Below are 25,164 nucleotides of genomic sequence, written 5' to 3' on the forward strand. Positions count from 1 at the left end.
TCACTAGGAGTCGTTTAGGAGAGCAATTTGAGGCCTTGGCAGTGCTGGCATCGTCTATGTGTTGTAACGCATTTGAGAAAAGCAAACTTCTTGGCATTCGAACTCTGGAGAGTGCTACAGGAAAAGCACTAGGTGATCCATAATTTGAACTGCTGGAACTATATAATTTAACAAAAAATGTCAGAACTCTTGCGTTTGACACAACATCCCCAAACAATGGAAAAAATTGTTCTGTTACTTGAAGAATTGATAAACAGGAAAGTTTTCTACTGTATTGTCGCCATCATATTCATGAACTAATCATCCGGGAGATTTGGAAGTGAAGTGTGTATTTGGATCGGCGACCACAGGCCCTGAAAACACAGATTTAATACCTTCCAAGAAGTGGAAAGATATTGATCAATTAAGAAGCTCTAAAACACTTCAGTTTGATGAAGGCAGCGGGTTGGGGATGAAAGCTGATGAAGCAAAGCAAGAATAATTCCACTGATTAAGCCATATAATGGAAAGCAGAAAGAAGTATTGATAAGAGATGACTACAGAGACTGTGCAACAGGCACCTTGGTGATTTTAGATGACCAATATGTTGATAATCATTTTCGCAAGCCTGGTGCTACTATAGCACTGAATGGACGAGTCAGGTGCTCTACTGTCAAAAAATGTTCACGTGGAGTGAGCACATGGGCTATTCTGAAGAGTTCATTAGAAAGTTGGTACGAATAAATATTGCCCAGTTTTCTGTCCCAGCTTAAAACTAATATTGCATGTGACGCACAGAGTAATGATCTCAAATTCCTTCATGACATGACAGACTTTACATCATGCGATTTCACAGTTGCTGATGTGGCATATAAAAAGATGTGAAAACATCATTGGCATCTCACCGAGGAAACGGTGTATCTACAATGTTCTCGGCCAAACCAAAGATTCCTGACAAAGTGAAGGAAGCGATGGCTGCTAAATTGCTGCAAATGCCAATTCTTGAACTATTTCGCTGAGGTATACCTCTGAGTCTAATCTCTGACTCTGTCTCTGAATCAATGAGTATGGTTGCTTTAATTGGACCGGAATCATGGTTTCTATTCGATGCTACACATGCCGAACATGATTAGTTGAGTCTTCCAGTTTCGGAATGGCATACAGATCCGCATTTTGTGACTGCTCAAGAATTTGTGAGTAGTGTTGAAGTAGTTGAAGACGCAGCAAAGTGTTTGGTAAAATTGAATACCGACTTTGATGTTTTAAAAACAGATGACAAAGAACAGCGGACGAGCCTCTTACAAGCCGTGGAAGATCACCGAAACAGATATGCCGATTTCTCTAAAGCAACCATTTCATCCACCTGATTTATGTAATATTTGCCAAGTTGATCTATTTCTTTTCCTTATTGTTTCGTTTCCTTTGAACAATGTGATGTTTAAAATGTGGCTGTGAGTGAATGATACATTCACAGTTGTATTCTTGCACATGGTGATCCCGGAAATTGATGGACAATCTGAGGTAGGGTTGAGGAGTGTAGGATATGTGATCCAACAAAATGACTATCAGTCTTAGGCAGTTTTGAGGTGTTCTAAGGGAGTGTAGGACATGAAAATGGTGTCCTGAACCGGCAATACTTTCTATAATAAGGTTATGTAGCACTCCAAACCGCAATAGCTGCATAAACCCAGCTTATATATGACGTTTACTAGCCTAGTCCGAAAAGCGACACTCAAATTTTAGGGGAATCCCCTATTTTTAGCCGATAATTTTCCAGCACAAAATGCACACGGATGCAAGGGATGAATTACGAAAAGAAATAGCTAGAATATGTTTTTATGGTATAAGGCATGGGAATCGGACTGAAAACCTCGACTTTTCGAAAGTCGGTCAATTCTGAACAACCCTAGTATACACGCGTCAGAAACATATAGTGGCGAGATTTCATAGGCTGGCGGACCTCAATAACATATTTGTCAAAACTATAGAGATGAAAGTCGGTTGGCCCTTTCCTTAGAACAGGATCGAAATTTAAATCTGTGAGCAGCGATCTGTTCATAGATTTACTAATCCCACTTTTGGTTCAGTTCCAGGACACACAATGCTGACAGCATCATAACCATGTTAGCTTCAAACACGCTTCTACTATGTGTAGATAAAATATAAATCCCCCAATTCTACGCTACAGACAACGAATCTACCTGAGACAAGCCCGAATCCTTTTTATAAGCACATCACTGAAATAATTAAAAATGGAGTGGCCAATCCGAAATCCCACTCGTGATCCAAATTATGTCAATCTCGTTGCAGCTATCCCGCTGCGATATTAGGTATTTACCTTTGATCAGTGGTTCTCAAACTTTTTAAGACACGCCCATCCCCCTTATGATGGTGAAAGATTTCGCGCCCCCTTATCGTCATATCACGAAACGCAACCAGGATGCTAGCAAACTTAACGGGTAGTTTGATGGCATGAAAGGTTACGACTGTGGATGAGAGCTTTTTTATGTAATTCAGACTGAATACAGAGCAATAAACATGAATGGGATGTAAGTCGCGCCGAGCGCGAATTTTTTTTTTCAGTTTAGCTCAGCTTTGCGCCCTCCTTCAGATGCTTTCACGCCCCCAAGGGGGAGGGGCGTGCCCACCAGTTTGAGAACCACTGTCTTAGAATTATGATGGTGAAATACACTAAGAAAAAGTTAATCAAGTCCCTGCATTAGTTCGGTTTTTAGTAAGCATTCTATCAATACTTTTAAAAAATTTCTTTAGACTCTCGCGGGCTGCACAAAACGGTGTTGCGGGCCGTAGTTTGCCCACCCCTGGTCTAAAAGATCAGGGATCACCACCGTCCCTGATAGAAGGCACTTGAATAGGCAGAAGCAAGTGTCTAGGCAATTATTCAAGGACCCTTGTAGTGACTACACAAGTTACACGGAATATCTAAACAATGATAAATAATTGAGCCTAAATTTTGATTATACAAAATTATAATGTCTGAACGTAGTTTTCTACCCCCTCCTTTCTCGAGATCTACCTTCATCGAATTGATGAGAAACACTGTGTGTTCTGTTGAATTTAGTTTCAACAATATCATGTTCCGGCAAATTGACGGTTTAGCAATGGGGTCACCATTGGGTCCTATCCTAGCCAATATATTTGTAGGATTTCATGAAGGTAAGCTCTTCTCTTCTTGTAGTAAACCGCCCTTATCATACCATCACTATGTCGATGACACGTTCGTGATCTTCAATAATGAATCTGACTGTGATAGGTTCCTAGAAAATTTGAACAAATTACATGCAGCATTGCAATTCACGTCGGAAAAAGAAATTAACAACCGGCTGGCATTCCTTGACGTTCTTGTGGAGAAACGGGGTGGCCAATTCCTTACCTTCGTTTATAGGAAGCCCACGTTTTCGGGTCATTACCTTCGATGGAGCTCTTTCAGTCCAAAAAGTCGTAAAATCAATTTAATCAGCACCTTGGTCCACCAGGCGTTAATGATTTGTTCCGAGGTCAAATTAAATAGTGAACTTGATTACATCCGTAAAATTTTCATTGACAACGGATACCCTGAGTATGTCATCAAGCGGACAATAAATAATAAGTTAAGTCATCGGAAAATAGGGATGTGTACATTCATCTACCTTGGATTGGCCCGGTTTCTTATCGATTTGAGAAACAGATCACTTCAGCAGTCCATCGCTGTTATCTAGCGGTGAAAACCAATGTGGTTTTTACCACGATACCAATGTTTCCTGCAGTCCGAAAGGACCTTCTCCCGGCTTTACAACAAAGTAACGTCATTTATGAATTCAAGTGCCACTGCGATTGTCGGTACGTAGGGAGAACTTCCAAACGGTTGCAGGACCGAATTAAAGTACACATCCCACCGTCTGTCAAATCATATATCTCGAAATCGCAGCATAACAATCCGCTTGTTCTAGAACATAACCAGGCCATGAGTCAAAAATCTTCTATTGGCAAACATTTACTAAAAAATCATACATGTGCTGCTAACTACCACGAGGACATGTTCTTTGTATTGGCTAAGGGTCGCAATTTATTTCATTTGTCTGTTCTTGAGTCCACCATCATCACTATGAGTAAACCTAGTTTATGCCAACAGAAAGAATTTGTGTATCATTTGAAAATCGCGCATTAACTTGTTTGGCTTCGCTATCTCCATGCCAACGCTTCAGTTCGCTCGTTTTCCTAACTTTGTATATTTTCTGTGTGACGTCATAATTAGCGATATATATTGTTGATGAACATAGTTATTCGAATTCTCGCATTATTGCTGACGATATTCCCCTGACGAGGGTCAGCCGAAAAGCTTCGGGAATAAATATGAATATTTTATTCAAATGTGTTATACGGCTTTCTAATGTACAAGGTTGGTCTAACGAAAACACAACACAAATTCTTAGCCTCTAAACATACCAGGCAATTGTAGCCTAACAAAATACGAGACCAACACAATATCGAAACAATAGCAAAGGCAAAGGCCTAAAAATTATTTTTATTTACTTAAGTGGCGTTGCACTATAAGGTTTTCATTAATAATTTTCTAATATACAAGTCAACCTAAATGAAAATACACGACACAACAACTAACACTAACACATAAGAAAAATCACACAAAATGAACATAACTTCTAGCCAAAAATGCTAGAAATAACACAATATTTCCCATTAGTGGCTAAAAATAATCGATAATCGCACAACTGCCCACTAAGGGAGAATATCTAACTTCAAAAACAAGTCCTGGCCACCAATATGTACAAGTGTGGCTGTGGTAAAAAAAATCGTTACTTATACTTCGATCAGTATAGTACGATTGAGTAAAATCGACGTTTACTTCAATCTCGCGGTGCATATCTGCTACTCAATAGCTGAGGGACATATCTGCCTGCTGTAGCATTTACACGGCAGTTTGCAGATGGGGTCTGGCTCTTCTTTTCGGTGTGGGAAACTGCGTAATATTTGTTTGAATTCCCGGCTGGTCTGGCTTGAACAGACTTCAGGGGATTGGGCTCTCGTAGTACCATAGCTGCATATTTTGACGCTGGTCGACCGATTGATTGCTCGAGGGAGCGATATTACGTCGGCCGAGGTCGAGTCGGCCGGTCGATAGCGGTAGAGAGCGGTATTACGTCTAATTGTTTTCTCGATTTCTCGTTTCGTTGCGAATCGGTACCGCTGATTTCGTCACACGAAATTCAATGCCAGAATTGTTCCCAAAGTCGACCGAAAACGTTCGATGTCCCTTCGGCTATGAGAGCTTGATGCACCGTAAGCAAATGCGAGATCGGTATCGTGCAAGCAATCTGAAACAGCACACGACAGCCAGCATCACTTTGAAAAGAACTTAACAACTAGGCTTAGCACGAATACGACACAGAGAAACAAGTAACAATAAAATAAAATGACATAATTGTCTCCAAAGCCCTGTAACTACAAGCCATATGGAGGGTAACTACTTGACGTGACGTAAGCGAAGGGTCATTTCAAATGAAATGAACGGGAGGCTGCACCTAACAGCATTTAAGGTAGAAAAGACGTAATAAAGGGTTGGCTACATGAGAAGCAGACATCTCGCGCAAGATCTGAATTTATAACATGAGGTGAGATACGTGTAATAAAAGCTATCATAATCCTTCCACGTGAAGGATCCACCTTACTGAAGACTAGGGTTGTCCAAAATTTGGAAAATCTCAAAAAGTCTCCGTGATTGTGTCTCATTCTATAGATTATTGATAAAAAACAACAATTAGCCTGATAGAAGCTTACAGGAAAGCCGTTAAAATTTCGGTCAAAGCGTTTGAAAGTAGCTGCTCAAGAATGGGCGTCCTCACGCCCAAAGAATGTAGAAGGACAAGAAGTGCGAGGTCATTGTGTCGTCATTTCATTGTTACGTATGGCGTCCGCCATTTTGGTCTCAAAAGCTGCAGCGATCTGCCTTCGGTTTGCCTACAGACGCGCTCGCCGGTTCTATTAAAATTTATTTTTTGGATAATTTCATCCTTTATTTATAAAGTCCGACTATGAGTGATTAATTTATACTTCAATTAATCGTTACTAAGAAACTGGAACGAGCCTCAACCCGAGAATATATTAAAACAATAAGAAAAATGTTCGTGGTATCAGAGGATTTACTCAGATATCTACACTATCGAATGTTTACATTCGATATAGAAACACTGTTGGAGCTCAAAAACTACCCATGCTTTCCAAATGAAAACCTGATTTTCAGTGCTGACATATTGTATCACCGGTCCATCTACATCCAGAGGCCTGCCCTTCTCTTTTCAAAGCCTGAATCTGATCCTTCTTGAAAAAAACTTTCCTATCCTCCTCCATCTGTTCCTTGTTATCCGAGCTTACATGCAAGTACCAAAACGATCATAAATTGTACAATTCCGCTATTAATCACATTTGGGTATATTGTATGGTTTTCATTGTGTATTTGTATCGTCAAAATGCTACAATTAATTTCACAAGGATTTCGCATTACCAGCGATTTCAACCGCGCAATTTCTTTATCTTTCTCCCTGAATTTGTTTGCACTGTATTCCGTGGCACACAAGACCTAAACAGGTGATAAGGGTGACTCTAAACTTTTAATAATAATAACAACTCGCAATTTCTTCATCTTTCTCCTGACACCGGCCTTGTAGCTGCAAATTGTAAGATGGGTGAATTTATATCGTAGTGGGTGGTCTGTGCTGTTCGAGTATCTATGCGGAAAGTTCCTATCGGCAATATTGAATCTTACTTCATCTCCTTCATCTCCTGCTTCAACAGGATACAATTCTCACAAGAAGCCTTTAGGTTGAGATTCTAAATATATCGCCATATGTAGGCCTACAATTCGGTACAGCCCAGAAAGGCATTTTGCTGTGGTAGTCCGGGGTGATCTGAAATAAAAACGACCAGCAGACAACGAAAATACATAAATTCACCTTGGTTTCTATGTCCAATATCCCAGTTGCGAGCGTAATCCCATAAATATCACTGCCAATATGACCGAAAACTACAGCCGCACGCATAGGTTCAGGCTGTTTTTGTGGTCTTTTGAGACCAAAATGGATGCCGCTGCGTAACAGTGGCGTGACGCAACAATGACCTCGCACTTCTTGTCCTTCTACATTCTTTGCTCGCGCCCAGCCATGGCAGAGATCCTCAGATTCTACGGAATTCCTGAGGTGATAACGTACGCCATTATGGCCCTCTACACTGACACACGAGCGCGAGTCCGAACAGATGACGGCCCAAGCGGAGATTTCAACACTTCGGCTGGTGTGCTTCAAGGTGACACCCTGGCACCATTCCTGTTCGTGGTCATCCTTGACTTCGTCCTACGAACGGCTTCCCGGATAATACGAACTTCTTTGAATGGCGGCCACGGCAAGGAACGCGCACGCGTACGACTCGCGAGGCAATACACGTAGGTATTCTTGCCTACGCAGACGACCTAGCCTTGCTTGCCCCGAACACCGCATCGGCCCAGCGCCTCATTAACCAGCTAGAGGCCGCCGCCGCTCTTGTTGGACTCCAGATCAACGCCAAGAAGACTGAGGTTGTGGCCATACCAGCTCTACCGAAGAACGCGACACCGATTCAACTGGGAGAAATCGATCTCAAGTATGTAACGAGTTTTGTGTACCTCGGTATTGACGTCGCCGACTCTGGAAAAGCGCTCAAGGCGAGGCGAGCAAAGGCCTGGGGCGCGGCAAGACGGCTACATAGCCTCTTCCATTCAAGTGCCTCAACCCAGCTCAAGACCCGTATCTTCCGTGCCACTGTCGAGCAGGTTCTTCTCTACGGAATAGAGGCACTCACGCTGACAGAGAAGCTGGCTAAGACGCTCAACGCTAACTACGACGCACTCCTGCGCTATGCACTCGGCATTCACCATCCTAAGCATATATCCACGAATGCATTGCGAGAGCTCACAGGAACGGTCCCATGCCGTCTACTGGCAGCTGAACGACGCTTCCGTCTAATCGGCCATCTAGTGCGGCATCAAGACGAGCAACCAGCCGCCGCCATCATCAATCACATTCCGACGGAGCCATGGCGCAGAGGTGGCTGGAATCGGAAAACATGGCGCTCGACAATGGAGACTGACCTAGCGCAACGCGGGCTGTCGCTTGAAGACGCCCACGACCGCCTACGTTGGAGACGCTTAATACGAGCCTAAAACTGAATATCTTGATGTTTTCTTGTTTCCTGTTTTCTTTGCCCTTTTCATTTTATTTTATCTAATTGAAAAGTCGATATATATATAAGAATGGGCGTGCCACTGACCATAGAACGGCGAGAAGACTAGTAATCAAATAACCACAGCTCTTGATTGGCTAATCGGCTATGCTTCAATGACCACGGCAGCAGCAGCTTGCTGATCAGGTGTTCAAGAAGTCTGCTACCGGTGGGGATTCTGAGTGCGCATTGTTAGTAGTTTGGCAGGTGATGATTTAAGATTAATTCAGGACATGTTGAGGTACGAAATACATGATGAACAAACAACACTTGCTTCACAGAAGCTTTTACAGCATGACTGCTTCATTGCGAAGGAAACGGCTGAAGCCTACATGTCGTGTTTTCATCGAGAGAAAGCAAAGGCGCTTATGCCAGTGTTGAGCGAATTCACCGTTTCAGTACGAATCCACCATCAGTGAATACAAATATATAAAGCTTAACAATGACACTATACGTTGTGTGATCTTATTGGGCTGAAGCTGTAGTATATAGGTGACGTTTTGAATGCTCTAGGGATCGGCGGAATCAGCCGGTTATGCTTGGCCCTTATCAGATGCTTACAACAAATTGAATGCACTTGTACGCGTTCTTAAAGTCCTTAATGATAACGCAGAAAAAGAGGTGGTAATGTACGCACACTCGCACAGGCTGTGCTGGATATGGTATGTCAAAGTCCTTATTGATCCCGCAGAAAAGAGGTGTAAAGAAAAGCACAGACTATGCTGCATATAGTATCCAGCATAGTTTGGATATCATATCCAGCATAGCCTGTGCTTACCTTAAACCTCTTTTCTGCAGCATCATTAAGGACTTTGACAACTCTTATAAATGAATTCAATTTGCTGTAAGTATAACTGCCAAGCATAACCGGCCGATTCAGTCGATCCCTAGAACCTTCAATACTTCACTATATACTACAACTTGGATCCAATAAGATCACACAACGTATAGTGCCATTGTTAAGCTTTATATATTTGTATTCACTGATGGTGGATTCGTACTGAAACGGTGAATTCGCTCAACACTGGCATAAGCGCCTTTGCTTTCTCTCGATGAAAACACGACATGTAGGCTTCAGCCGTTTCCTTCACAATGAAGCAGTCATGCTGTGAAAGCTTCTGTGAAGCAGGTGTTGTTTGTTCATCATGTATTTCGTACCTCAACATGTCCTGAATTAATCTTAAATCATCACCTGCCAAACTACTAACAATGCACACTCATAATCCCCGCCGGTAGCAGACTTCTTGAACACCTAATCAGCAAGCTGCTGCTGCCGTGGTCATTGAAGCATAGCGGATTAGCCAATCTAGAGCCGTGGTTATTTGATTATTAGTCTTCTCGCCGTTCTATGGGCAGTGGCACGCCCATTCTTGAGCAGCTACTTTCAAACGCTTTGACCGAAATCTTAACGGCTTTCCTGTAAGCTTCTTTCAGGCTAATTGTTTTTTTTTATCAATAATCTATAGAATGAAACACAATCACTGCGATTTTTTGAGATTTTCCAAATTTTGGACAACCCTACTGAACACATCTAAGAACGTCTCAGTGAGTTATGGGCACGTCAACTCACCTTTACTTTAACAATACTATCAAGTGATGAGAAGTTAATTTGAGTTTGGACGCGTTCTGCGAAATGAGAAAGCCATTAACAAGTGTAAAAAAACGACTTTGTAACTTTGAAAATCTTTTTAGTATTTGGCGTACTACGATATTTGAACCAAAATAAGCTGTTCCGTTATCAATTACAGTAGCTAAATGTGATAAATTCTGACCAAAACAAACTAACGGCCGAGCCGACAAGTGATCGTCAGGAAAAAATAAGCTTTTCTGTACTATAACAAACAGACTGTCGGAAGCATTTCTGATCAATGATAAAATTCCCTGATAAACCAATCTCGGTGCACTCCATTGGCGTCAAAATATAATATAAATATAATGCAGAATTTGCAATAATTGGAATAAGCGATTTCTGAATCGCATAGGCTACATTTGATGTACAACGTTACATTCGGATGTATTCAAATTTGACACAATATTTCGGCATTGAGAATCGGATAGATCATGTGCCAGCAGGATCATCACTATAAAAGTCGCATGCGGGCGCTGGCGTCCCAACTTCCGCATGTTCCCGACTGGACAGTGGCCCGGTATGAGGAAAAAAACCATTACCAAACATCTAAAACACAAACACGGTGACTTCATCTCAATTCTTGTAGCACAAGGTAAACGTTGTCCAAACTGCATTAAAATGGGGGAATTCTTGAAAGCAAACCGGGGGACAGCGAATTTTGCGCAATGAGCCGAAATCCCATACAACGGTCGGTGGTAAGATCATTTTAAGCAATGTCCTTCATTTGATAACAGTCAGATAATCACTCAAGTCGGAACGCAATTTGAGGGTCAAAGAATCGTATACCAATTTTAAATCATGTACAATCAATTTATGCAGAAACCCTATATGTCCACTGGACGCTAATACCAATCCAGTGAAGTATTAAATCGAATATGCCGCGTTACTGAGCCAATTTCTTTAAAACTATACCCAAGCTAACGCACTAAGCGCTCTAGGGTACCTCAAAAATAAACGAAGTTTAGCAGAAAAATTATGTATCGCATAATGCGAGTTCACGCCAAGCACGATGCATGAACAAAAAATCAAAACCACTTCCTTTTACTAGGCGCGCAAACATTCACGCTTCTAGAAGTAGTTAACAATGGACGGCGTGTAATTCCAAATTACAACGTCCTGAGCTGCGATAAGCGCTGTATCGCTGAGAAATTTGAACGGCAATACCAATTTATTAAGTTTGCCAAAAATGTCAAAATTTAGCTCGAACAATTTACTTTGTCAAGCCTGTAAGAGGATCTGAGACAATTCAGTATTTAAAAAAACACGAGCACGTTTAAATTTGAATTCATCGTGAAAGCTGAATCTCGCGGAGTATATCCTGTTTGCGACACGTATACGTCGTGTTGGGTATCGCGGGAAACAGGAAAAGGTTTCATGTAACTCGAATTTGAGTGGGAGCAATCATGTTCTGAAACGAAAATTGCGGTCGTCTGGCGGCAAAAATAAGAATTTTCCCGCGGCCTGTAAATTACGACATGTATGGTAAACGTGTCTCTGACGTAGCAAAATCCACGTGGTATCGACTGCACCACGCTCATGGCTGAAATCGGTGAAATAAACATGGCGCTTTTAAGGCCAAAAGGAAATCTTGTTCACGAAACAGTCTCGAGTACAATGGACCCTGTAAAACTAAATACAGAAACAAAAATAACCCGGTTAAACTACGAATGCGGGTAGAGCTAGCACTCCACACCAAACGCAGGAATGCTGTATACAGATTCTAGCACAGTGGTTCCCAACGTGGGCGATATCGCCCCCCAGGGGGCGATTTGGCGGTCTAGGGGGGCGAAAATTACGAAGGGGCGATAGGGGAGCGAAAACGGACGAAGGGGGCGAAAACAACGAAGGGGGCGATAGGGGAGCGATGGCCCGTTAAAACGGCTATATTGGAGTCGGGACCGTAACTAGCGCACCCCAAACCCCCCAATTGGGGGTGAGGGCCCGAAATCGAAGGAAGCCCAAAATTATTTCGTGAATTATCATGAATGATAGAGTAATTTTTTAGAAATTCATGCGACTTTTTCAAACATTTTTCGCGATTTAATATTTTCATGTATCTTTATGTTGGGTCCCCGTCACCCAACAAAAATACGCATGATTAATGGTAATGAGAGACTTCGGCGTCGGCCATTACTGCGCCACGACGCACCAAGACATATGAAGTTAGAGGCCATGTAACATGCGACTCCGAGAAGTGTGCCAGAAAGTGTGCCGAAAAGGAATGCCCTTGTGCTGACCGGAAACTTCGATATATATACATATATGTTTAATTGTCCATAGGCGCCTCAATGGCTGGCGTCTAATGTTCCTGTCCTGGCGTCCTTAACCCTACGGCTCAAATGCCATCCCGTAAGGAATAAAATATTTGCCAGTAAAGAAATACCAATATGAAATCATGTGCGTCTTTTAGTTTGGTACGTTTTGACGATTTCCATATCTTCTGACATAGCAGATATAGGAGGTCACGAAATAGCATCATGTAAAGAAGTCAATATAACAAAGATTCTGCCCGAAGATATTTAATTATTATTTAGGGGTCCTATCTTTTCCAACATACCACATCGACCATATTGACCGATTCAAATATGAATTATATAAATTTGTCGCGCTTCGCGCGTTTAGGCGAAATACGGTGACTCGCCAAACAGTACATGAAATAGTATAGCTAATATATAGCGCCAAAAAGCCCACTGGCTGAGGGGGATCTGGGATTTAGTTCATCACCCCATGGGGCCAAAGACCAACGTTTGTTTCGGGGGTGGGGGGGGGGGCTGTCGAAGTGCTGTTTTTTGGTTCTCAATATTTGGGGGGCGATAATCGGTGTGAATCTTCAAAAGGGGGCGATGAGTCGAAAAAGGTTGGGAACCACTGTTCTAGCACAACTAAAATTACTGAGTCTGCACTGATGCTGTCAATTTATTACAAAAATCAATCCAGTGCCAAGATAGAACAGTATACTGGCGTGCTTTTTTATCGTAACTCATGTGACGCCAGCACATAATGTGCCTTCTCGCTGAAGATGTAAGCGAGCTTTTGATTGAATTAAAAAGCTGTAATTCTTTCCGAATTCTACAGAGAGCGAATTTGAAAGCCATGAATCGCACTGTTTGCGCGCATGTGCGCAGGTCCGCGACGTTACTCTGCTGTGCACTATTTAACATTAGAGCAGAAATTAATTGGGCTATAGTGAGCAGCGTGTAAACTACACGCAAGCGTAATCTAGTCGAAATATTGAGTGGTACAGCGCGCGTTTATATTAAACTGTGGTTCCCCGTCAAAAAGGGAATTGTCCTGAATGACGTTGGTGTCAAATTGTGAATCAACATTTGAAAGTGAAATATCCAACCAACGTTCAACGTCTGCGTGAGTATCAACTACTTCGTCACGCAAAGCGGGAATATCTAATTTATGATCCTGAATAACACTTAAATCAGACACGCGCTGTGAAGCTGAATCACATGTTACAACAGGTTTAAGATATCACTCGGGGTACCATGCAACAATACAGGGTATAATGTCCTGGGAGTAGAAGTATAGCTAACCAAAGTAATATAGGTTTAGCTGGCTGACTACTTAACCTGGAATCCTGTATCCTGGTGAGATCTTCTTAAGACGCAGATATACGCAAGACATACGAATATATTTCAGACGTTGTAACAAGTTGGTTTAGCAAATGAGTCTGCTGGTTCTCTCGAATCAGTAGTTTTATACTAGAGGCAAATTACTCTAGAACAGGATGTCTCTTGGTTACGAGATATACACATTTCATGGTTGGATGATAACAGGGATCTGTTACAGCAGCAATCTTCATTGCCAGACTCACTTGCATATGTTAACTCATCTATTGTGATTGCTCATATCTCTCAGAGATAAGCATTGGGCATGGATTTCATATAGCATTTTAAAAACGGGTCTAAGGTGTCAGCGGGTTGGACTTGGTCATGACATTTTAAATTATTTTCTATTATCATATGACTATTGATAAAATTTCAGTACTTACAAGATTTGGATTTGAAGATAGTAAATCTGCTTATCTCCATTAGGAGAACTGTGCGTTTGAACTCTGTTATCACACTTAAATATTGTAATTCTGATTATTCAATTGTTTTATGATTCATCGAATGCTCCAGTTGTTTTTTCCAAAGAGTGTGAAAATAAAGGGGGAAGAGATATGCACCATGGAGGTTGTGTCGACCATTCCAAAAGTAGAATGAGTTTGTATGACCAACTACTCAAAGTGGTGAAATAAAAATTTTGTTTGCTGATAAAATCCAGATAAATCTGATGAAGACAAATTAAACTCCAAAACAATTGATGTTAGATCACTAGACGTGAAAGATATGCAACAGGTTGGCTGACCAGTAGCTTTTTGCTGTTTTGAATTCATGTGAAGCTTTGTCATAGTTCTGCAGATTTGTAATTCTTCAACATAATACAGATAAGGATTATCGAATTTCTATCAATCCAAATGTTCAGAAAAGGAACATATATTATACATTCGAAGATTCGATTTTATAAATTGTTACAAATTCAATTTTTTGTTTCGAGAATTTTGCATTGGATTTTTTCTGCATTCTGCTACCAGACTGTTGTTGTCGATGGTTATTATTCATATTTATTGGTATTTTGTTTATTCATGTGTCTTTCGTATGAGAAGATATATAATATTATCCATGCTATACTTCGATACAATTTATTGTATTTGAAATAGAGGGAAAAAAATCTTATTTTAATAACTAACATTTCGGAATTATTTTTAGCAAAATATTCACCAATTGGCCATATCGATAGAACTCTCTCGGGTGAGTTTTGTTATAACTTTTTTGCATGTGAAAATCTTCATTGTGTGTTGTGTTTGTGAATAGGTTCAAGCTCAGACTCAAAGAATGATATGCTGTTGGTGACATTTGGACAATCCATTGATCTCTTAGTCAAGTATAGACACAACTTGGCAGTAATAGTCAAACTGGTCTGGCCTGCTGAACCACGGCAAGTATCTAGATATACATTTTATAACACTATCCATTTGATCTGACTGGTGTGTGTATCAGAGTTGGATCAATTACAATATTTTAATTCAATTACAATACCAATTACTTCCTGGCATGTTTCAATTACATTACGATTACAATTACTCAATGCTAAAAATATCAAATTACAATTACTGTTAAACATGTAATTAATTACAATTATAATTGCAATTACAATTACTTTTAAACAGTTAGTTGATTCAGTAAAGACGTGGTCTTTGACAAACGGAATGACGTAATTCGCAACAATCTCAAGCTATTCATGTTTCATTCCTGATGTGTAGAATACCCTTTCATTAAAAAAACTCGAACGTATTCGAACTATTCTCAATCACGAGTACTGAAAACTACAACCACAGAAAAATTTTTCAGCGACTGTTAAGAACCAAAGGTTTGAGTGACTAACAGCGAATAGGCTACAGGACAGTCAATGAAATGTAATCAAACGATTAGGCTACTCAGAGCTGAGTCAGGATAATAAAATGTAATTGGTAAGGCGTCAGCGATGAGAATGATACCGATAAGGTGCGTAAAATTAAAATAAATGCATAAGGAAAGAACCTCCTGATAACTAAGAATTACAATATTTTGGTTCGCATTCACATTTTCACTTGCTCGGAAACTGGTAGATTGCATTTGATGAACATTAGGGTGTGAAAAGTTTCTGGTCCCAGTAAATTTGGCCAAGAATGGAGGTAAGATTGGGTTAACATCTCTAGAAATGCGTGAACAAGTTTGATGAAGCCTTGGTTGGAAACTTGAATTTTTTTGCTATTGTTGCAACAAGCCTCGGTACTGGTCAGAGATTACAAAAAACTTTGACCGTGGTGTAGGAAAGGGTTAAGCAGCACAGGTTTCAGAAGAATTTATTTGCTGTTCATCCATTTTTGAAATATTAAAATTTAGTTTAGCCCACTGGTTCTCCAACTTTTTCAGACACGCCCCCCTTTATGACAGTAAATATTTCGTGTCCCGCTTATCGTCATAGCACACAATGAAACCAGAAAGTTAGCAATCCTTACATAGTTTGATGGTATGGAAGGTTATGACTGACTGTTGATGAGAGAATTCTCCAATACGAAAGTCAGACTATGCACCGAGCAAAACGGAGGTGAATCGGGCCAAGCGCGGAAAAGATTTCAGTTCTCTGGAGATGCTTTCACGCCGCCCAATGGGGCACGACCCCAGTTTTAGAACCACTGGTTTAGCCTATATTGTAATTCACAAAGTTTTCTGTTGCTACTGATGTATGGGAAACAGTTTAGCGTGACTGAATTATCTAGTTAAAATGCAGCACGCATAGAACACCGATGTAAATAGGCTAATTGTTACATGTGGTGACTGTTTACTAAGGCGTTAAGGCCCCTCATCGTCATCCTAGTTCGTACCGGATTTTCACTGGTGCGACAAATAATTGATTGATTAAATGAATATTTTATGTTGTGATTGTCAGGTTTCCATGAAAATGTAATTGAGATTGTGATTGAGCAAAATTTTGATCAAATTACAATTACAGAAAATAGAAATGCTTCTATTACAATTACATGAAAAAAATGTAATTAATTACATTCAGCTTAATTACAAATTACAATTGATCCAACTCTGGTGTGTATTCTATGTCATGTTCCATCTATACCAGATGTTGGGAACCTTTTTCGATAGAAGAGCCATATTGACCCTATATTTTCAATTGTGTTTCTGAAAGAGCCATACCAGGAATTCAGTTGACTACTACGTCACAATTGATGATTTGTGACGTCATGGTGGCACGAAATTGAAGTTCAATTTATGTGAAATTCACCTGCACCATACTTGATGTATATACACGCATGTGATGTTATTACGCCAGACCTAATGAAACCGGTTGCTCAGCGTTTGAGCGTGCGACAGAATGGAAGACGACAATTGAGCATAAATGTTAAGGATTTGAAAAGGAGTTTTGAGGCCCTAAACCCCCAAGAATATGTCACTGATTTGACCTCATAAAGACTACAACAAGAATAATGATGATTCCAGACGTTAACAAATAAGATGTGAATAAAGTGCCAAATTATAAATTAATCAAAGAGACATACTTCATCGTCAAAAGAGCCACGTATTGCTCGCAAGCGATAGGTTCCCGACCCCTGATCTATACTGTTTCTCAACTCATAGAAGTATCGTGAGTAGATGTGTGTCTTTTCTAATTCACATTCCAGCTTCAATTAGCAATGAAAATGGAGGCATTTTTCAGTTTGCTGGATATTGTAGCTATAATCTTATAACATAAATATAATATATGATAATACAATAATACAAACAATAATCTTTAAAGGGATAATAAAGGTATGACTATAATGATTCTAGGACCATATTTATGAATAGCAGAATTGACATCTGCAAAAGTCATGCAAATGCGATTTTTTCAGACTACTTGAAGAATGGCCTGGCAATTTGCTGAAGTTTATGTTTTCCAAGGAAGAACAAGACATTTCAATACACCCTTTTGCTTCCACTTGTTTGCAAATCATGAAACAGACTGAGGTAGTCAACTTCTTTTTAATGATTAACTTGTTAACCACTTTGTCTTTCAAATGAAGCCAACTCAAAGTGCATATTCAAGAAAAAGGAGTGCCAATGCAAATAGCTGGGTCATGTCGAATCACCGAGTGGTGAAAAAACGTATCGAATTTTTTGCTGCCTTGTGTCGACTGACATGGCCAGATGACAAGTAAGTCTCTATTGCATTTGCTGACATGAGCCAATGGTGCAGATGTGAATTCCAATAATATGTTCTGATCATATATGGCACCAATATTTTGGACTTGTGCATATCAAGCAGTGACTTGCAGATCGAATTGTATTTTTTAAATCAAGCATAAGGGCACTTGGTACTAGGCAGAGAATACAATTAATAAAAAAGGATTGGCGGAGCATAGATATGGAAGCTAATATTTTAATCATAATCAGTACCATAAACTGTGTGATGATAATAAAAATTGATCAGAAGAGTAAAAAAAGAGCATTTTAAAATGACGCACACACCATATGTTTGATTCAAGCTGGAGTCCTGGGGACAATGCTTATCCAAAAATCTTCACAAAGTCCGTTGAGGACCCTGTAAGATTGGATGCGGTAATTGATGTATTCATGTCAGTGGAGGACACAGCGCAAAATCATAACCAAACAGTTGAAGAGAGTGAGTTGACTTTATTGACTTTTTTCTTAAGATATTCATGCTCTATCCCTATTGTTTCTAATTTGATATTTTTTCATGCCACTTATCTTGACTGAATTTGAAGTTGCATCATATAATGTCAGCATCCCATCAGCTCCTTTCAATTCATGTTACACGACTCTTCTAATATTTATCTAAATGATATCATGCTTTCAAAATTACTTATCTCTAGCTCCTGACCAGAAAGATACCAAGCCAAAGCAAAGGACCAAAATCGAAACGATAAAGGGTGAGCTTCTTATCGCGGTATCTCTCATATCTCGACATGAATGATATTTAACAGATAACTGTTTTGGAAAAGTCGACAACTGCGATATTTGCAATGAGATATCATCACCTAATATCCAATATAGATCCACCGTCACAGACTGAAAATACAATCGCAATGACTGGCATATGCAGAGAACAACTAATAGCATTTACGCACACTGGGTATTCCATGTCTCAGAAGTCTATATCCGCCACATTAGATCAGCTAACGCCGTGATCTTCAACCTTTTTTCGGAATGGTACACCATTTCAAGGTTTTCCCAAAACTGGTACACCCCAGTTCAGAGAATACACCGAATCAGTAGCAATCTTAATCGTAAAAAGGATGGGCAAGGCTGAAGACTAATGGGCAGTGGTTCTCGACCTTTTTATCATGTGCCACCTCATGGTTCTATTATTTTTATGCTTACCAACAAATAAACCAAAGAGTCAACATTACTCAAACTGTTTACAATCGCTAACGTGGGCTGATTAGCAAATAAAATTTTGAAACAAATGTGACGCACGTGTTAACCCGCCCCTGATTAATAATTGCACACTCGAACAAGGCAAAATTAATGTAATAGTTGCAATTGGTATTATCCACAAGCTGAACTAGATGAGGTGCAACTGAGTAGCATGATGCATAAGGTATGCATATGCATTCTTCCATGTTCTTCGAACCATCAACACCAGAAGAAGTTGAAGCTCAAATCTACTCTCTTAAATCTGGAAAAGCAACAGGACATGATCAAATCCCCAATGACCTCCTGAAAGTCATTGCGGGTGCAGTAAGCAAACCTTTATCTTGCTTTTTCAATATGTGTGTCAAACTAGGTTGCTTTCCTGAGTGCCTGAAAATAGCAAAAATATCGCCAGTCTATAAAGCAGGCTCTAGATACTCTACAGACAATTATAGACCCATATCGGTACTGCCTAGTTTTGCCATACTGTTTGAAAAACTGATGCATTCTCGATTAATGAAATTTTTATCGAAATACGCTGTGATTAATGTTCGACAATATGGTTTCCAATGCCTCCATTCAACCATCCATGCCCTCCTCGATATTCTCACTAATTATCACAATGTGCATGCATCAAATACCTACGGAATAGCTGTTTCCCTTGACTTGCGGAAAGCTTTTGATACTGTTGACCATTCGATATTAATTGATAAACTTGAGTGCTATGGTATTCGGGGGATTGTGCAGGATCTTTTTATGGATTACCTCACAGATCGTAAACAGTACACTTTTGTCAATGAGCAAGCATCGAACTCTGCATCTGTTTCTTGTGGTATTCCACAGGGATCCGTACTTGGACCCACCCTGTTTTTACTATATATTAACGATATATCAGTATGCTCTGATTTTACTACAACTCTCTTTGCAGACGATACCCACCTCTCACTTGCCTCAGGAAACGCCGAGAACCTTGTGTTAAAATCCAATGCTCATCTTGACTATATAAGTACTTGGTTAGCTTGCAACAAATTGTCTGTCAATGTTAAAAAGTGCCAAGCACTTCCAATAGGCAAGGAAAAGTACAGATCAGAGTTATCAAGTCCCAAATATGCAGGAAAGTTGGCAATTTCAGGCCAACAGCTAGACCTATGCAAGTCTATCAAGTACCTTGGTATTCATATAGATGCAGGTCTGACATGGCAACAGCATATTACCACTGTATGCGCAAAAGTTTCACGAAATATTGGTATATTATGGAAGGTTAACCAAATAGTTCCAAAACCGTTCCTACGCACTCTTTATTTTTCTATCATTCATTCCCACCTACAGTATGGTATTATAGTTTGGGGATCTGCTACCAAAACCCTACTGAAGCAGCTGCAGGTGATCCAGAACAAAGCTCTAAGAGCAATTGCCAGAATACCCCTCTATAGTCGACTTGATCCATATTACAAAAAATTGCGTATCCTCAAAATTAGCGATATCTATATCTTTGAACTGGCCAAAGTGATGTATAAAATTAATCAGCTGCAAGTCCCCGTCTCTCTGCAACACTATTTTCAATATTGCAGTGATGTTCATAGTCATAGCACACGGTCTGTCACGAACGCCAACTTATTCATGTCCCACTCGGACATAGGTTTCCCTCCATTCAAACGAGCAGGTATTGATGTATGGAACAAAGAGATTCCAGCACATTTAAAAGACTCAAATTATCGTTCATTCAAGACAGGGATGTTGGATTATCTCCTAAGTAAATACTAGTCGCACCTGTACACTATCCACTCTGAATATACAAATCTGCAACCCATATATTTGCTCCTTGTGCATATTGATACATTGGTTCTGTGTAACTGTGATATCTTCTCTTAATATTGCTGCTCCATGAATATTGCATTTTGTATGACATATTTTGTTACCCTGTTCAGTTGTCAGTTTATGACATTATTTTCTTTAGTTGTTATAGTTTGTGACGTTATTATTTTTTTTTGAATAACCATTTACGCCGGTACCGGTTGACTCGAAGATCTTTACGATCATATCACCGGTACCAGTCAATACCGATACCGAAGCACTGTTTGTCTGTTGCATATTTATACTTTCATTTTGCCGCCATCGGTTGACGAAATAAAAAATCTCTCTCTCTCTCTCTCATTCGATGAAGACCTTTCTTTCATCAGAAAGAATTACAAACGATTTGTGATAACTGTAATTTTAACTTTAAAAAAGGCATTTGCTACGCATTTGCTTGCGTAAGCTACCACCTGAAATGACTTCGCGTATCACATATTGAGAACCACTGCCCAGTGGGTCCACATAACCTCTTCATTTGCAACATAATTGATAATCTAGTTCAGTGGTTATCAACCTTTTTAACCTCGCCGGCCGGTGTTACTTCCAAACAAGTGTTGCTGATCGGTGAACCTTCAGAATAAAATTCCATTTAAATTTGAGTATGAAAAATCTATGCGACTCAAATGTAATACAGTTGATGTCTTTTTCAAATGAGATATTTCTACATGGTTCTATTGAAGTGTCTGCACGGCGCCAGGCTCGCCAGGTCCTATTGAAGACCACTAGCTTGATTCTGATCGTTCGTTTTATTTCGAAAGAAATGCGATAGCTCTCTATTATACTGCCAAGTATCGCCTAATTGCACTACCGGAATATAACAGAGTTTGTTTAACTCCTTCACTATCCCATATAACTTGTCGAAGCAAGTTGTTGGCTATTTTTGGTCATTTTAATACTTGCACCATTGTGACGCATGCCCAGATTAGACTATGAACTCTCTATTGCGACACCATACTAACACACTTATACGATACCAATATATTCCACACTTGTAGATAAATTTAACATTTGATGTTTCTTTCTCTAACGGGTAGGCCTATTGACAGAAATATGTCACTGTTTATCGATGTTTTGTGGAGGCTTGTGGAATAAACTAAAAATTTGCAATAGAAAGGTCAATCAGGATGACTTTGAAAAAAGTTTCTGGATCTAGTGCTGTCAGTCTCAGGAAATTAGTGAAGATTTTCAGTCACTTGGCGTTAAGTATTTTCCTAATCTGTTCCTGTCTAACTATTGCGTTAGTTATCGTCATCGACATATCAGGATATTTTATCTGGTATACCCCCTACCCCACTATATCTAATCAAAGCGGTACACCCTAGAGCAGACCTGGGAAAAGGGCGGCCCGCCATTCTGTGCGGCCCGCAAAAGGTTGCTTGGAATTCATAACAATAAACCTGCTTTTTGTATGTTGATGCGTGGACTAAAGCCATAGGCTATATGAACTAATTAGGAAATTCGTTTACTTTCATGCCTGTTTATTAATATGCCACAATTACGCTGCCCACGTACCTCGCATGCTTAATCTCCAGATTCAAAATAAAGGCAATGTGGCTAAGTATGAGTAACAATTAAATTCAGAAGAAATCATTCTTTCCATATAGTTTAGGTCAAACTTTCTTTATTGCCATTGTCACATTACGCATTATACGGTACGTGTTTCGTATTGTTGCGTGGGGAGTTCTCAAATCCCTAATTTGTAAAACAAGTCAATCAGTGCTCGCGATTACTATATGACTCATCATATCTATCACACATAAAGGATGACCAGGCATATCAAAAAGAGAAACTCGAAAGCTGAAATTCAAAGAAACTTTATAGCAGTGGTTCTCAACCTTTTTCACCTCGCGGACCGGTAAAATTTCAGAAGATATTTGGCAGACCGGTTGACCTAAAAAAAATTTAAATCAACCCAAAATGTAATGTATGCAGCCGTTTTTCTACAAATATGCTATTCAAGGCCGCATTTCCAATACTTATATGACCTACGACCACATACCAGGATAATCGCAATGAACTAACTCAGGGGTGGACAAACTTTTGATCTCGCGGGCCGCATTCTACATCTGAATCTATTCACGGGCTGCACTATATAAAATTGGGATTATAAACCAAAACACAATATTGGTATTTGATTAAATAGCGAGGACATGGAGATAATCTATAAGCTTATTTAAAACCAACCAAACATTGCTTTGAAGAAATCGTACACGCGTCAGGGACAGTGGCAAGATTTTATAGGCTGGTCGACCTCAATAACTAATTTGCCAAAACTATAGGGATAAAAGTCGGTTTTCCCAATTCTTAGAAAAGGGGTCGAAATTCAAATCGGTGAGCAGCTATCTGTTCTTAGATTTGCCAATTCCACTTTTGGGTCTGTTCCAGGACACACAATGTTGATAGCATCAAAACCATGTTAGCTTAAAACACGCTTCTACTATGTGTAGGTAAATATAAATAGCGTACTTTTACGACAGGTGTGGCCAACCTTTTGGCCATTCACGGCCGCATTTCGACTACTCATGTATAGCCCAAGGCTGCATTCCTTGGCCTATTCGTAAAGAACGATCTGGGCGCCAAATACCCATGTTACAGTGTCTACGTCTATTTCCGGTGAACTCCGGACTCGTCTATTTACTGATATAGGCTTACTATATACGAACCTAAATCGCGAGTGGGCACTCGAAAGGGCAAGGAACTGTTTGTATTCTTTTTTTTTGTCAGTATTTTTTTCAGATTTACTGATGAATTTCGCCATTAATATTGGCATTTTTACATATTACTATCAAACTGTAAGCTTTCTCAGCCCATGCGACCGGATTCACCGATAGAGTTGATGAAGGGGGTGTTTTCGAGAATTTAGGGCAAGTTATAAATCATGAGGCATCTTCGGGTGGGCCAATTGCTGCTACTCACTTTATTGAATGCTGTTATTTCTTGACCTGCCATCAGGATTGCCGGAATAGTGAGGAGCACACGATTCCGAGTTGGTATTTCTATATGAGGCGCATCATTTTCCTCTGCTTTTCGCATCTTTGTGGGGCTCTGATGGCAAAGAGCGCTACTATATTGAAATAGAAAAAGGAAGTTAAATTGAACCGCGCGCAGTGCGAAGAAAATTTCAAGACTAATTGAAATCTTTAAAGAAATCGGGAGTCAATTCGTAAATTCAAATTGCATGTCGACGGTCGCCAACACATACTAATTGAATTGCGTGTCCACTAGGGTTGTTCAAAATTTGGAAAATGTTTGGAATTCTGCGTGTCCATCGCTTATTCTGTAGATTATTGTTAAAAAACAATAATGGGCTTGAAAGAAGCTCGCAGGAAAGCCGCTAACATTTGTCTAAATGCGTTTGAAAGTAGCCGTCGGCGAGTGGGCGGGGAATCGATGAAGTGGGCGGGCAAAGAGAAGCCATTAATCCTGATTGGCTGAAGCCGGTAATAATAAGCTAATGATTGGCTGAAAGACCGACTTTGTGAACACTGCTGGTAACGATTTTTGCGTGCTGTTGTGCAGTCGTTTCTGTTGGTGGCATTACAGACATGATATATTGCCTTTGTTAATGTTGTCACCAAGAGTCCATAGTACAACATCGCAACCGCCTAAGTTAATATCTACCTGCAGAAAGTGCTATGTATTGCACAGGTGCTCTCGCTAGTTGAGATACGAATAAACTAGATGCATGCATAATTTGCATATTGCTACCTTTCCAAAAGTTACTGACAGTGAGTGAAACTCAAAAATTTACCACCAGGAGTCAACATCTCAGTAGTACTTGTTATGACTGGTCGACGTCTCACCCATAAACAAACGCATATTACACTTTTTATTCACAATTGAATGAAGGCGAAAAGCACTATTTACAAAAGACATTAAAAAAGTACGTTGCAGATCAGTGTTGCATTGTCAGGCACAAGTTGCAGATTACAGGCTTTTGATTAGAGTTGACTTCCTGCTGTCTCCAACTGTCTTCCTATGCTGTTCCACAGCTTGAAGCAGACTGTCTCTTTGTTGTTCATTGTCAGTCAAGATTGCAGCATAGTCTGTGCTTATAGCTTTACACCTCGTTCTGCGGCATCATTAACGACTTTGACAGAACTGATGTAGGAGCTCATTCTGGTGTAGGAATCTGATAAGTGCCAAACATCAACCAGTTGAGCTAGCCACGCCCCAGAGCATTCAAAAACATCAAATATGTACCACGACTGTGGCCCAATAAAATCAGACAAAGTAGTGTCCTTGTTGATGCGTACAGTTGCATTCAACGAGGGCGGGCCTCTCCTGAAACTTGAAGTTCGCTCTACCTGTAGGAGCGTCTTTGCCATATTTTCTCGGGTTTCATTGCTTTCACTCGGCGAAAACAAGGCATATACAGCGGTTTCCTCCACGATATACCAGTCATGCTTTAAAAGCTTTTGTGAAGCAGCTTTGGAAACTTGTTCATCATGTTCCTTGTAACTCAACATGTCC

General features: G+C 40.1%; 1 protein-coding gene and 2 long non-coding RNA genes across 4 annotated transcripts in view; 1 reads left to right on the forward strand and 2 right to left on the reverse strand.

Moving 5' to 3' along the window:
- The window catches only part of LOC145444331 (E3 ubiquitin-protein ligase rnf213-alpha-like), a 182,860-nt gene that overhangs the window by 67,484 nt on the left and 90,212 nt on the right, over nt 1-25,164 (forward strand). The window contains exons 9-14 of one of the 2 annotated variants that reach the window (XM_080322295.1): nt 14,638-14,679; nt 14,743-14,866; nt 17,316-17,430; nt 17,487-17,617; nt 17,949-18,085; nt 18,297-18,353. In XM_080322295.1, the coding sequence (XP_080178421.1) occupies nt 14,638-14,679; nt 14,743-14,866; nt 17,316-17,430; nt 17,487-17,617; nt 17,949-18,085; nt 18,297-18,353 (606 nt within the window). The remainder of the gene's footprint in view (nt 1-14,637; nt 14,680-14,742; nt 14,867-17,315; nt 17,431-17,486; nt 17,618-17,948; nt 18,086-18,296; nt 18,354-25,164) is intronic. The other variant, XM_080322294.1, reaches the window with a different exon arrangement.
- On the reverse strand, nt 4,328-11,691 carry LOC145444358 (uncharacterized). Its single transcript, XR_013916657.1, has 2 exons — nt 9,765-11,691; nt 4,328-5,661 (listed from the first exon to the last, which is right to left on the reverse strand). It is a non-coding gene; the product is annotated as an uncharacterized LOC145444358 (long non-coding RNA).
- LOC145444359 (uncharacterized) lies at nt 5,875-7,149 on the reverse strand. Its single transcript, XR_013916658.1, has 2 exons — nt 6,948-7,149; nt 5,875-6,662 (listed from the first exon to the last, which is right to left on the reverse strand). It is a non-coding gene; the product is annotated as an uncharacterized LOC145444359 (long non-coding RNA).

The sequence above is a fragment of the Botryllus schlosseri genome, chromosome 8 (genome assembly GCF_051294905.1).
Source record: "Botryllus schlosseri isolate E-star chromosome 8, Bs_hap1, whole genome shotgun sequence".
In the NCBI taxonomy this organism is placed as follows: Eukaryota; Metazoa; Chordata; class Ascidiacea; order Stolidobranchia; family Styelidae; genus Botryllus; species Botryllus schlosseri.